A 13,432-nucleotide genomic window follows, 5' to 3' on the forward strand; every position below is an offset into this window, starting at 1 on the left:
TCCCGATTACCCCGATAGGACGTGTTTTTATTAGCTCTCGACATGGCACAAGCGATGATTAATGCTAGGCTGTCTACCGTCAAACAGAGCGCGGAGCTCCACGGCACCGGCAAGCACCCGCCCGCTAAGAAGGCCCGGCCGTCCTTGGAGTTTTCCACCGTGCATAAGACCGGTGTGATTGTCCAGAGGATTAATCCTCATGCTGATGTGCCTGTGGCTGCCATATTGGAGTTGTGCAAGGCCGAGTTAGGCGACTTCCAATATGCCATCTACGAGCACGACCCTGCTAAGGGGGGGGGGGGGTTAGCCTGCAAGGTGAGAGGGCTTCATCTTAATATGGTGGTGATGAGTTCCAGTGCCTGGCGTGATTCATGGCGCGTCCGCCAACTGTTGAAGCGAGTCAAGGCCGCCTGTTGCGAGATGCACGGGGTCGCAATCCGCGACCCTAAGGCCATGATTGCGTATCTGTCCATCCCCCCTCGTACTGTCATCTATGAACACTTACCTGAGAAGCGGAGCGAGATCGATCCCATCTTCAGGATCACCCCGACCGAGGATGAAATCGACCAGATGAGGACCGTCAAAATGATGACGCGTGGCACTGCAGACGAACCAAAGGGCAAGTATCCGGATGGAGGGGAGTACGCTACCAAGACGGACCTCCAAGTCCTCATGGATCTGATGAGCAAGTGGTCTCCACGTTCTTCTAATGACTTTGTCACTAGGGTGATGAGATATGAGTCTCCTCAGGTGAAAGCCCGGGTCGAGAAACTCTATTTCCAAGCGAACTGGAGAGACAGGTTCACCAAGGCGCGTCTTCTGACGCAAATGGGCTGCTTGGAGAACGACATGGAGATGTTGGAGAGTACCTGGGAGCAGAACAACCCCCCCCCCCCCAAGTATCACACCGTGGAGGAATCTGTCTACTTGGTAGCGCGCTGGTGCACCCATCAGGGGATTCTTCTGAACTTCCTCGTCAACGACGTGACTGCGGTGATGGACAGGTAAGTAAACCGTTATACCCTAGGACTCAAGACTTCCCGATCCCTTTTTTCTAAACACTCATCTTATACTAAATTTCTTTTCTTTACAGGACTACCCCCAAGAAAAACTGTCTTGCCCTCATTGGAGAATCCAATGCGGGTAAGACGTGGCTCGTCAATTCACTGGTGGATCTTGCGGTCCACGTCGGTGAAATCTCGCAAGGAAGTGGCGGTTACGTGTTCATGTGGCAGGAATGCGTTGATAAGCGCATGATCGTACTTAATGAGCCCTACCTGGATGCATGCGTCATTGGTAAGTGTCCACTTTTACCATCTCGTAACACCAACGCGGTTATCTATTGCATTGTGTATTGGCCGCGTTGGTTTACAACTCGTCCCCAATTGACTTGTGTACAAAACTCGTACCCTATTGACCAACTCGTCCCCCATTGACTTGTGTACAAAACTCGTACTCCATTGAAACGTGTGAGTTTGTACTTATGTTTTTTTTCAGAGAAGGCCAAGATCGTTCTCGAGGGCCAAGAGACGATGGTGCCCGTAAAGCACCAGGCAGAAGCGTTTCTTGCACGTACGCCAGTCTTCGCTACCGCCAATCACCCCCTGTGGCGTTTCGCCGTATCGGAGCAGGAGGCCGTACGCAACAGGTGCTTTGTGTACAAGAACTTGCGAGCGTTCCCCCTCCTCGCCGACTACAGCCGCCGTTGCCACCCCCTGGTGTGGCGTGCCCTGAGAGAGCCTATAGACAATGAAGCAGCCAGCGAGCGGTCATCTTCCCGCGGGTCGCCGACAACTAAAGAGGTATGTTTCAGCGTCTCTCCTCTCGAGTTAGCCAGGCTGCAGAGCCCCCCAAGCGTTCTAAGCCAATCGCCATCAAGCGAGTTGACCGACGCCGTACCGAGAACCCCTACGTCCCGCAAACCTGGCCGAGTACCCCCACTAATCTTGCCGCAGGCGCGGTTCAACATGACGGAGCAGAGGTGGAGCAGCGACGAGTCCGAGCCGGCTTTGTCTCCGACCCCGCAAGACATTAAACCTGTCCTTGTACCCACCACTCTGCCTTGTACTTACACCCCTGGCAGCGTGATCGACTTGTGTTCATCTAGCTCTTCATCTGACATCCCCTGCGGTCAACGATGCGCCTTTCCTCGTGACTTGGCCACCTACAACAACTCCTGTAATGAAGCCATTGAAGACCGCACCCTTGACCGTCCCGTGTCCGACTTCTCTGCCCCGTCTCCCGACTCATCTGATCTGTTCTCCGATGGTTCGTCTGGTGGTGACGGTAGCCGAGTGACCACTCTCTCTGAGCGAGCTGACAAGTTGGAGTTGGACCGGTTGTGTGCCGCCAGCGAAGCCGCCGACTTAGCCTCCAGCCTGACCCCCGACAATCTTCCGTCCACCTCTGCCATGGCTACCCTTCGAGACAACGAGCGCCGTAAGCGTGGGAATGATTCCCGCACGTATGATCTCCTCACCGAAGCGTGCAGAGTGTTGAACAACACCTCACCCGACAGCCTCCACACCGAGTTCCGCGACCACATTGAACTGTAAATTAGTACTGCGGCCCACAGTTAACCTGAGGTTTAAAGTTGTTTTTTAAAGGGAAGTAAAGTAAAACAAACCTGTTTTAGTTAGGGCAGTGACCAATTATAATTGTATAACTGTAAATAAATGAATTGTAAATAAATGAATTGTAAATAAATAAAAGTTGTGTTGTGTTGTGTTAAAAAAAAAAAAAAAAAAAAATCTCTTATGCAAAAGCCAATGAAGAGTCAATGACACTGAGGCTTTACTGCATTTGAGACCATGTTGTCAGAGTGGAAGGACGTGCTGGTCCTTTGCTCTCTTGTGCAATTGAATTACATTCTGTATGAAGCTTGTCGATTTGTATATATTGTGTTTGCGGTCAGCTATAAACTTCGTTCAACTTATCCTGACCGACCTCCGGCGTATGAAAGCTAAATGTCTACCGAGGCGTGGCCGTGCCAAGTGGGTTGGGAGTGCTGGTGAGCGTTCTTCTGGACCATCGTAATTTGCTGTGCTGTGACTATATTAATCATGAGTATTCCGTGCTACGTTCAGTATTCCCGTAGCCGTCGGTGCGACCTGACCTACTGTCGGCTCCTGACGACTGTGTGTGCTATTGGTGATGCCGCCTTCGAGACCGCGGGGCAGACCCGAGAATTATCCGAGCAACTCCGACGACTCGCCTCTCGACCAGCTAGCCCGGTTGAACTTCGAACCAAAAGACTTGAACGAGCAGGATCAAAGCAACCTCGCCGAAGCTCTTCTTGATTCCCCCTGCCCCATTAAGATTGACTATAAGAAAGACTGCAGTGATCAACAACTCTTCCATCGCCTTGAATGGGTACGTCTGTTAACGCGAGAGTGGCAAGATCAGCATCGTGATGCCGAGTGAACGGCGGGGTTTCCTTGGGATAATCCCTACGAACGTCTGGGAGAGGATCCGTGGGGTCTTGCACATGTTGGTCCCGTGTTTTGCGGCACCGGAGAATGTTCCAAACCGTTCGTACCCTTTGCCGCCCACTTGTGGGGATATAACTACTGCGGACCGGGTACCCACGATTATAACCGCAAACCCATCAACCATCTCGACCGACTCTGCCAGATCCACGACCACATGTATGCCGATAACGATATCTCTACCTGTACGTCACCCCCGGAATCTCCGCCTTTGCTATCAAAACTATCTTTCAGTCAAAGATCTGGTTCGATAATGCTTTCCCTGCAGCTTTGAGTGACTACGTGTTCCGCCCCAATGCCGGAGGAAACTACCATTTTGAATCTACCCGTCGTGTGCTTGCGTCTGCTAGCCAGAATGTTACGAAAGATGCCTGGAATATTCCCATTTCTGATTTGTATCAAGAACCGGGCACCGCCAATCCCCGTGTGTTAAATGGACAGGCGATGAACTTGATGAATGTGTTGCTGAAAGAACCCCGTAGTAATCCGTTAGCGGTTGCCTTGGATACCCATTGGTTTGTTAGGGATGTTGGCAAGTCTAGGGAACGTACTGTGGATATCTACGGTACCGAAGTGGTCGACCCTACCCAGCAAGATCAGTGGCACGTGTCTATCAGTGTCAATACCAACCCCCAGGCGAAGTATCTACCTAGCAACGAAGCGTATGATCAACTTCCTCCTTCGTACTGGTTTTACTCTACTTATGGGCGTAAACTGTTCCAGTTGCATTTTGACTATCGGATCCGTGGAGGTGCTCAGCATATTGGTGATGATCGTTTGGATACTGAAGGCCAGGGTCTGGCGTTTGTGTGGATGGAACCAGACGAAGCCATGCGTCGTCTCGGCCGTCCTACTGTCACTGACCATGCTGACCAGATTGATTTTCCCAGTGCGCTTCCTTTCAAAGGATTGGCCGGTGCTCGTATGAGTGAAGCGTTTGCCGGCTTCATCACGGATCCCCATTTTGACGATGTGGATCAAGGCAGTGTGGCTCGACCGTCCGGAAAGCGTGACTGGTACAAGGATTTGACACCCGGGGATCCGGAGACAGAAAAGGTGGAGTTGACCAGTCTGTACTTACCTACCCTAGCTGATCGTAACATTCCCTACCGTTATTTTTTGTGTGGTATGCTGAATGACTACCAGTGCAGTCTCATCCGTCCCTACTACGAATCCACGTATAACTTGTGGCAACCGGGAGCCGAAGTCAAAGCGGTCTACCACTACCGGATACACCTATGCTTATTGGCACGACGATCAGGGGTTGTTGAATTGGCGTGCTAAGCCCGTACCCAGCAGTTGATGACCTTGAGTGACCTGTGGGGCCGTGCTACCGATTCGAATACGCCCGACTTTCAACGCCTCGATACCCGGTTTACCGAAACGCCTGGTGATTACGATCTGTTTGATGAAATCCCCGACGATGCTCCGCCTGCCCTCGATGAAGGTGTGTGTGAAGGCCGCGATTGTCCTGATCCCGATGAAGAACCTGATATATTGCCGGCACCTGAAGACCCTGAGCCAGTACCGCCTCCAGACTCCGAGCCGGAAGGATCGAACCGAACCCTCCTCCTCAGTTACTGGAGACCGATCCCAAGCTTCCTCCCCCAGAGGAAGGACCCGAGGACTTACCTGAACTTCAGTCTGAGGACGAAGAAGAACCCGCACCGGAAGAACCTGCACGAGCACCTAAACGTCCCGGTGTACCCGAGACTCCCCCCGATACCCCCGCTAAACAGCCCAAGTTACCCGGTGGTGGAGTTGGATCGCACGTTTTGCCCGGCCCTATGACGACTACCCCGACCGAAGCGGATAGACAAGGTGGCGTTTCTGAGAACGCTATACATCACGACAAATGTGATAGCTTGGAAGGTGTTCCTGGACGTCATAGCTACTCCAAGACTTTTACGCACTATATTGAAGTATCTCAAAACGAGGGAATCAAACTCGAGGGCTCAAAATGGCTGCTCAACCATGGCATGACGAGTATACCGTACCATTACATCAGGGCCTCTATGACTCCCCACGATTTTGGTCTACTCAACATGATGTATGGGGCGTGGAGGATCCACAAACAAGGTTTTCGCATGGGCGATTTCGTGCCTTTGATAGACGAAGCAGCCACCGTAGGGGGCGTCGTCACTTTAAAGACCAATTTCCTCACCCATCTCAACCACTACGAGGTGTTCAAGGACGGCGAGGATTACTTCGGCGCCAACCACCGCGCCGTGCCGTCCGACGACCAGCAGCCCAACCTGAACTTCCAGGCGAGCGAGCTCCTGCAGAGGCAGTCGATGAAACTACCGATAGTAAAAAAGGACGTTACGAGCTATGTCCAGAATTACATGCACGAGCATACGACCCGGTCTCTGGATGCTACGACTCTGACGGCGATGGAGAGGTGGGCGTTGGTGAATTTGCGCCGTGGGAACCAGAAGTATTGGAACCAGAGCGTTGGCCAGCCCCTCGTCCACACGTGGACCAACACCAACCCTGGGTTCTGGCCGACTCAGATCCCGAAGAGTTTTTTGGACCGCGAGAGAGCCCTTAAAAGCGTGAACATTGACGAGGTGTCTCACAGAACCTTCACGAACCTCGACCCGTACGGTAATCACTCCGAGTTCCTGCCCAACTACAAGCTACATACACGATGGATCCCGGGGCGCGCCCACGCGCCGATGCTGTATGTGAAACCGACGGACTCGGCCAAGGAGACACTGAATCTACAAATCTATGGGGGCAAGAATATGCAGACCTTGACTGGACCCGAGATGAAGGGTTCTCCCGAAGTGTTGGTAAAACTGCCCGTGTACCTGGACGCCAACGACAATCCCATCCCGCTGGTGTGCAAGGTGCAAGTAACGTACTTTTGCGAGATCGATACCGTGCCCCACGGAACGAACATGGGCAACTGGATGGCACCCCAATTTGGGTTCAAGCGAACCGCCGATCCGACCAGCAGAAGCGCACCAAGGCCGATGACGGGTACGGTTCCGACGGCGGAGGAGCAGTTAGGCGGCCAGAACGTATACAGGACAGGGGAGCTGGGAGCTTTCAGTCGGGGGGAGAAGCATCGTTCCCCCCGGATGTCACACCGAACTTCATGTGGTAGAGGATGACGTGGTCCCGGACGGCGGAGCGGGAGAGTTTGACTATTTATCTCGTATGCTAGACAGTTTAATGCTTGATCTCTCGCGTTGCCAAGGCGACGCCGCTGGTTTAAAGTCTAAAGTGTTGCGCCTGTTAGAGAAGCATGGCGGGCAGGAAGAGGTGTTGTCCTCGTAAGGCTATATTTAGAATGGGACCAACACGGCTTAATTTTATCTGTGTATTAGCCGCGTTGGTTTGCCAACTCGTCCCCCATTGCCCGTGTACATATGGTACGACCAACGCGGTTAGTTTTACATTCTCAAGCGCGTTGGCACGTTGGTTTTGTTGTTATATTTATTGGTTCAGTGTTGGTGTTCTTTGACAATGTTGTGGATCGAATAGTTAATAAAAAAAGTTTGGTCTGGTACCCAGACGTCTCTGTGTGTTGTGTCTATGACTTTGTATGAGAGTCTCTTCAGATGCAGTGGGCGTTGGAGCGGTGGACCCCCCGCGTTGGACACAACACGTTGATCTTATTGAAAAAGTTGAATTGTATACATTTGGTGGTTGTTGTATGTACAGTAAAACTGCACCAAAAAAAAAAAAAAAAAACCTACATAATGCACGTATAACATGCAAACATACCAAAAAAAACGCCTTATTGCCATTCCCCACCTCATCCAACTCATCCCCCTTATCAAACTCGCCATCGACCTCATATGCATTCAACTCGCCATCGACCTCGTCCCCATCAGCCATCTCATCCCCCTCCGCATCCACCTCAGATTCCTCCTCCTCGAAATCCATTTCATCCGCCTCGGCTGCCACCTCAAGATCATCCTCAGAATCCATCTCATCTGCCTCGGCTGCCACCTCGTCATCGTCATCACTTGACATCTGTTTATTTGAAATTGAAAAAAGACATTATCAATTGGCACAAGGCAAAGGTATTTTAAGTTCATAAATCAAGTGATTGCATATGGTGGAAAAAAGTATCATGGTTACACACCTAGGTTCCGACACACCTATGTTCCGATTGCTCATATTCCTATCCCTAACCCTAACCCCAACCCTAACCGAGGTTGTCGAACATAGGGGTGTCGGAACATAGTCTAGGGGCTAGACACTGTTCTTGTTTGCTACGCCGATAACTCGCCATGCGATAACCAGCCACCGTGAGAGGGCGCTATCACGACCAACCAATATCACCCACGAACCTGTCAGAACAACGTCTAGGGTACTTGCTTAAATTTCCCCCCGAAAAATGGGGGAAACTATAGTGCGCGTGCGCCAATTGTGTATGTAATTTCCTCTTCACGCACGCGCACACACGAAACAGATCTACCATAAAATAGTCTGGTAGCTCGCTTTACTACTGGCTGGAAGTTTCGGACATATACAGTGGATAATTGTCTGCTGTCGGCCAAGCCGCGGGTTGCCAGCTGGCCGTGTACAGCACCGGGCCCGCCTGGGGTAGCATTGCAGTACGCTCGCGCTGTTTGGTTCGTAAAATACGACGGAGAAATGGCACACACGCACACACGTACACATGCACCATAACATGTATACACATATTGTACATCATGATTCAATCCGCGGGATATATACCGCGCGATATGGTACGTCAGGGGATCAGACTATGAATATGCATATATTTCGGGTAATTATGCAACATATATAATACGCGCTACATACATTAGGCAAAACAGATGCGCGCGCATTACACAACCAATAGCAGGTGCCCTAGAGGTTGTTCTGACATGTTCGTGGGTGATATTGGTTGGTCGTGATAGCGCCCTCTCGCGGTGGCCGGTTATCGCGGTGGCCTGGTTATCGGCGTAGCAAACAAGAACAGCGTCTAGCCCCTAGACTAGTCAGAACATGGAGCAATCGCCAACATAGCAATCGACTCTCATTAATGCAGACTTTGGTCAAAAGACTAAGTTGGATTTCACTCCCTGAATCAGTCTGTGGTATTTATGGACATGCATGTGCAGCTGCAGCAGCATTAAGGCTAACGACAAATACGACAGAGCCCCTAGGGAGAACACTTCTTAGATAACTGATGGGGCTACCGTGGTAAAATAAAACGCCAAATAAATGTAAATAGGTATAAAATCGAAATGAACTTGACTTACTGGCTTGTCCTGAGGAAGCCAGTCCTCATCAGGGTCGACATCACCTGACATCTGCAATATCAATAGTGCCATTTGAATTATATTAAAACATTGCTTGCATATGAAGCGGAATAATAACATTACAATCAACTCTCATGAATGCAACACGTACTGCTGATATAAATTCCTTATATTGCAAATAAAGTCCTGACTGCATTAATGTGCACAGTATTATGAGATTGGCACGTGTCTTAACACAAAATTCTGATTTTGTGTTAGGATGCGTGCCAATTTCATTAGGTCCCCAAGTTTTTATTAATGAAAGTCGACTGAGTCTACAGACATACACAATGAAATGACTCACCTCATCATCGCTCTCGGTTTCATCACACCCTTGTATTTTCTTGAAATACCAAGATGCCTAAGAAAGAAATAAAAGCTCTTAAAGGACGGCTGATGTAAAGCAGCCTGTAAAGTCATAGCTTTTCAAGCAAGGTACGGAACAAAGACCAATCAGTGCGTATGAGTGGAGAGGCCATGAGGCCTTGGACTGCTTGGATTTGCTTTGATTTTCGGGTGGCTGAAATCGAAAAAGAAACAAAAACTAAAAAATCCCTGACAAGTTGGAAGTGGTCTCTGCTCCAGTTGCTTCGCAGCTTTGCCGCTCCGTCTAATATTATGCTGGTTGAAGGCTTGATGGCCTTTGCAAAAGGCTACCACTAGTACTAGTAGGCATACTTGTTACTAGTAAAATCATGGAACCATGTGTGCTGACATTTTCAAGAAAAGTGGAATTTTCGTATCAATTTCAAATGATATAGGATAGTCAGCCGACCAGCGTTGCAGAAGCATTCTCTCAGCTTTGCCTGATCTTTCCTTTTACACTGGCAGTGACAAAGTCTAAGATTTTCTAAGTCCAATTATTAATGAATGTTTCGCAGCCATGCTCTCATAAGTTAGCCTATATAATGTTGATTGTTTATAACATTAAGCAAAGCAACTGTGTAACTAGGCCGCCCTAGGCTATAACTTATTAGACTTACGTTTCGATTCCGTTGAAGGGTTATCATACTGGAGGATTAAGGCCTGGTTTCTTCTAAATCCTGTGAAAGGAAAACACAGTAGGCCTAAAAGTTTTATCTTCAGTAAAGCAGGGCCTATAGGCCTAGGGCCTAATTTGAGGTTACAAAGAACCTATTCCCACTAGGTCCAGGCCTAGGCCTAAAGCTCAAACTTTACATTCACTGCTACATTAAAAAAAAAAACTGTCAATCGTTTATTCATGGATGCTAAATACTGAATGTATTGTGAATGGAACTTGCTTTCTACTAGTAAGCTTAAACATGTTGTTAATGTCATCGTTAAACTGAACTTCATGAACTTTGTGTTTTGTTGTCTGCCTTGGGCTTGGCCATGTTGGCTTTATAATTTACTCTTGCTACGTTATTCCTCTGTTGCATTATTGTGGATTTCAACTGGTTTTTTTTTCTCTATTTTGTTTGAAGTTTTTAGATCTCTACGTTTGACATGAAGGACTACTTGAGGACAGGATTAGGACCTTGGCAAAAATGAGTGAACTTTTGTAGGTATTATTCCAACGTAGCCGTGTAGGCCAAAACTACCGACTGAGAAATCGGCCCAGGCTAGGCCTAGGCCTAAGTCCGACCAAGATACTTATTTTTCGCTCTCAGTCTTGCTTCCCCAAATGAATTTATTAAACACAAATGACCTTGTGTGTGGATGCAGTTATAAACCATACAGTACTTACCAAGAGACGAAGAAAAACCTGCAAAAATCTCCACGGTCGCTTCGATAAATTTGATTTTTAAGGCTAGGACGGCGACGCGGGCGGGAACATTGGTCCGAAGTGCGCAGGCGTAGCGTGGGTCCAGTGCATTTGCATGGTATCTAAAAACAATTGAAACTAATTAACAAGTATACATATGCAAAGTACGTGTGCATGCGGCGTCACGCGTTGGTACGTTGCATTAACGACGCGTAATGTTAAGTGCATTTGCATGGTATCCAAAAACAATGCAGCCTAATCATGAGCCTAATTAACATGAATATCTTGCATGGAAAGTACGCGTGCGCACTGGCGGCGCCTTGCGTTCAAGTTTGTTTTGTGATCATTGCTAACTTAATAACAACGTTTGTCTTACAAAGCTTCAGCTTATTGTACCTTCACATAGTGTAGCCATTCCTGTAAATGCTTTCTTGAATCTTGAATGTATTAATCCCCCAAAAGGCAATAACTGCTGTACGCCGACATTATACTTTTGATGTGAATTAATATGCTTTCATTGTGGTTTTCTTGACTTTGGCCTTATACAAATGTGTTATAAATTGCTCCAATTTCTTTCATTTTCTGTATTAAAACACACTTCCGTAGTTATTTAGGGATTCCTTGCTTGTTCTTCAAGTTGTTGTCCTTGACTTGCTTGAAGGAAATTCGTACGGCCATTATTTTTTAACCGATTCCAAGGAAAATCAAAATGTAAGAACCATAAAATTTAAGTCTTTCGAGGAGGAAAAGGTTGCCATGTTTCTCACGTCCTTCGTTGTGCACGAGTGGGTACAAATCCTTATTTTGAGTCCAGTTTGAAATTCACGTGCAAATATTACCTGTTCAAAAAGTGCGCTCAAATTGATGTACAGCATCATTGTTTTTCCTTGAAATCAGTTAAGTTTGTTTTAAAACATGCCCTTATTTGATCCGAATGATTTTTAAAAGCTTTTAAATGTCAAACCAATCCCCGCCAAGGATAAAGTTGACTAACGGTCAGTGGTCACCTGAAGGGCTTATGCATCTGTGTGGGATTAGGAATGAAACCTCGTGATTGTGCAGAATTTGGCCAGTGTATGGTCACCCTAATGGTAAGTAATTATGAAGCATGCTTCTGAAACATTTTTCACTGGGCAGCGCTGGGGAGGGGGGTGTTATTTAGTTCAAAGATTTTTTTTTAGAAACTCATAATCTCAGTGGGGGGGGGGGGGGGGGGGGGGCGACTGGGGGCGCAAAGTTTCGGGGGGGGTGGCTACGCCAATGTCCCACATGCGACGGTCTTTATCTAACTAATGTCCAGTCATATAGAGGTAGGCAAACTTGGTCGGTTATGTATGTCGGTGGACCATGCAAGCCTCATGAAGTTTACACAGATTTTCGCCAATGGTCACCTAATGGTCAGTAGCGGTCATTTTCTTCAAATTTACAAAAAATGCTTCTCCAACAGTCTTCGTCCAATGAAGGTCAAACCTGGTCAGATTCATCTGTGGACCAAGCCTCATGTAGTATGTGCGCAGAATTTGGCCAGTGGTCACCTAATGGTCAGTAGGGGTCATTTTCTTCAAATTTACAAAATGCCTTTTCTCTCACGATCTTAGTGCAATTAATATCAAAGTTGGTCACCTACATCACTGGACCAAGCCTTATATATAGTAATCACACAATTGGTCAGTGGTCACCTAGTGGTCAGTAGGGGTCATTTAAATGAACCATGTCAATTTCGTTTTTGACAACCTTGTGTAAGTACATCGTTTAATTGTTCAATAACATCGTTTGCCGTCCATTTCATCCTAAGCCCATGGCCTGTCGGGTTCTGGGCAGATTTCAGGCAATGGTCACTCGATGGTCATTCCATGGAAATGACGTTCTTTTGATTTCTCCACGTATTTCTAAAATTCAGGTCCTTTTTTTATTCATTCGAGTCTTTATACCCCAAAAATATTATTATCGAGGTAAAACGTCCAATTGCTTAGTGGTCAGCACCGGTATAATTCCATTTGGCTGTTATGGGGCATTGTGAATTTGGTCCTTTATAAAATTTAATGGGTGAAAATTAAAAACCATGAAGTGTCTATATATTATCTAAAAAATATGTTGTCCCACATTCCACTTTAAAAATCAATATAATACAAACATGAAATGAAATCGATATAATTGTTGCAGCTGCGCTGCATGCCTTGCTTGAGGGCGCGCTTCAGTTTCTTGCATTCGCTTGAGGGCGCACTTTCTGCCGTGACCGCGCGGCTGACTCCACCGCTAAAAGTGATTTTCAGGGTTCAAAACCAGCATTTTCATACACAAATAGGGGTTCAGAGATACTCGGTTGGGTAAGTGATTATTCCGTAAATTGTTATTTGACTGAGGGATATAGATTTGGGGGCATAAATGTACTTATTGGGTAAATATTGGGTCTTTTTGATGGGCTTTCCTGCATGTTTTGATACAATCTGTTATTATACAAGTTATTGTAGGAACATGGACTCATCTGATCGCCGTTATTACCTGGTTCTCATTTGTATATGTGTGTTGTTTCACCTTACTGATAGGCTAATTTAGGGATGATAATTATGGCAATTACTCCTGATTACCTCATTGTTTATTCTCCATTTCCCTTTCTAATTAAAGCTCACATTAAAAGGGAGGGATAATCACCGAAGCTGTTCGAGGTGTTATCGGGAGGGTGTTTTACTGTTTGTACAACTGCTGTTCAACTGTCTTGGCTGTACAACTGTATCCCGATCATCCAGTGTATCCAGTGTAAGCAGATCATCCAGTAAACTATACTGCTAATAACTCATCTCCGTGCCCACTGGTGCCCATATACCTGTACACTGAATTGTTTGTGCAGGAAAATAAAGATTGAAGTGAGCAACCATACAAATTGGATTGAGTCTACAATAATACAAACATGAAAAGTCATCGTTTTCATTAATTAAACGAAATATGCAATC

At 47.2% G+C, this 13,432-nt stretch overlaps 1 protein-coding gene across 1 annotated transcript; it reads left to right on the forward strand.

Moving 5' to 3' along the window:
• The first annotated feature begins 42 nt into the window (after positions 1 to 42).
• LOC119733879 lies at positions 43 to 2,804 on the forward strand. Its single transcript, XM_038207243.1, has 3 exons — positions 43 to 1,004; positions 1,094 to 1,296; positions 1,498 to 2,804. The coding sequence occupies exons 1-3, from the start codon at positions 43 to 45 to the stop codon at positions 2,553 to 2,555; spliced, it is 2,223 nt and encodes a 740-aa protein (XP_038063171.1). The 3' UTR covers positions 2,556 to 2,804.
• Positions 2,805 to 13,432: the final 10,628 nt, after the last annotated feature.

This window comes from Patiria miniata, unplaced genomic scaffold (genome assembly GCF_015706575.1).
Source record: "Patiria miniata isolate m_02_andy unplaced genomic scaffold, ASM1570657v1 HiC_scaffold_26, whole genome shotgun sequence".
Classification (NCBI taxonomy): Eukaryota; Metazoa; Echinodermata; class Asteroidea; order Valvatida; family Asterinidae; genus Patiria; species Patiria miniata.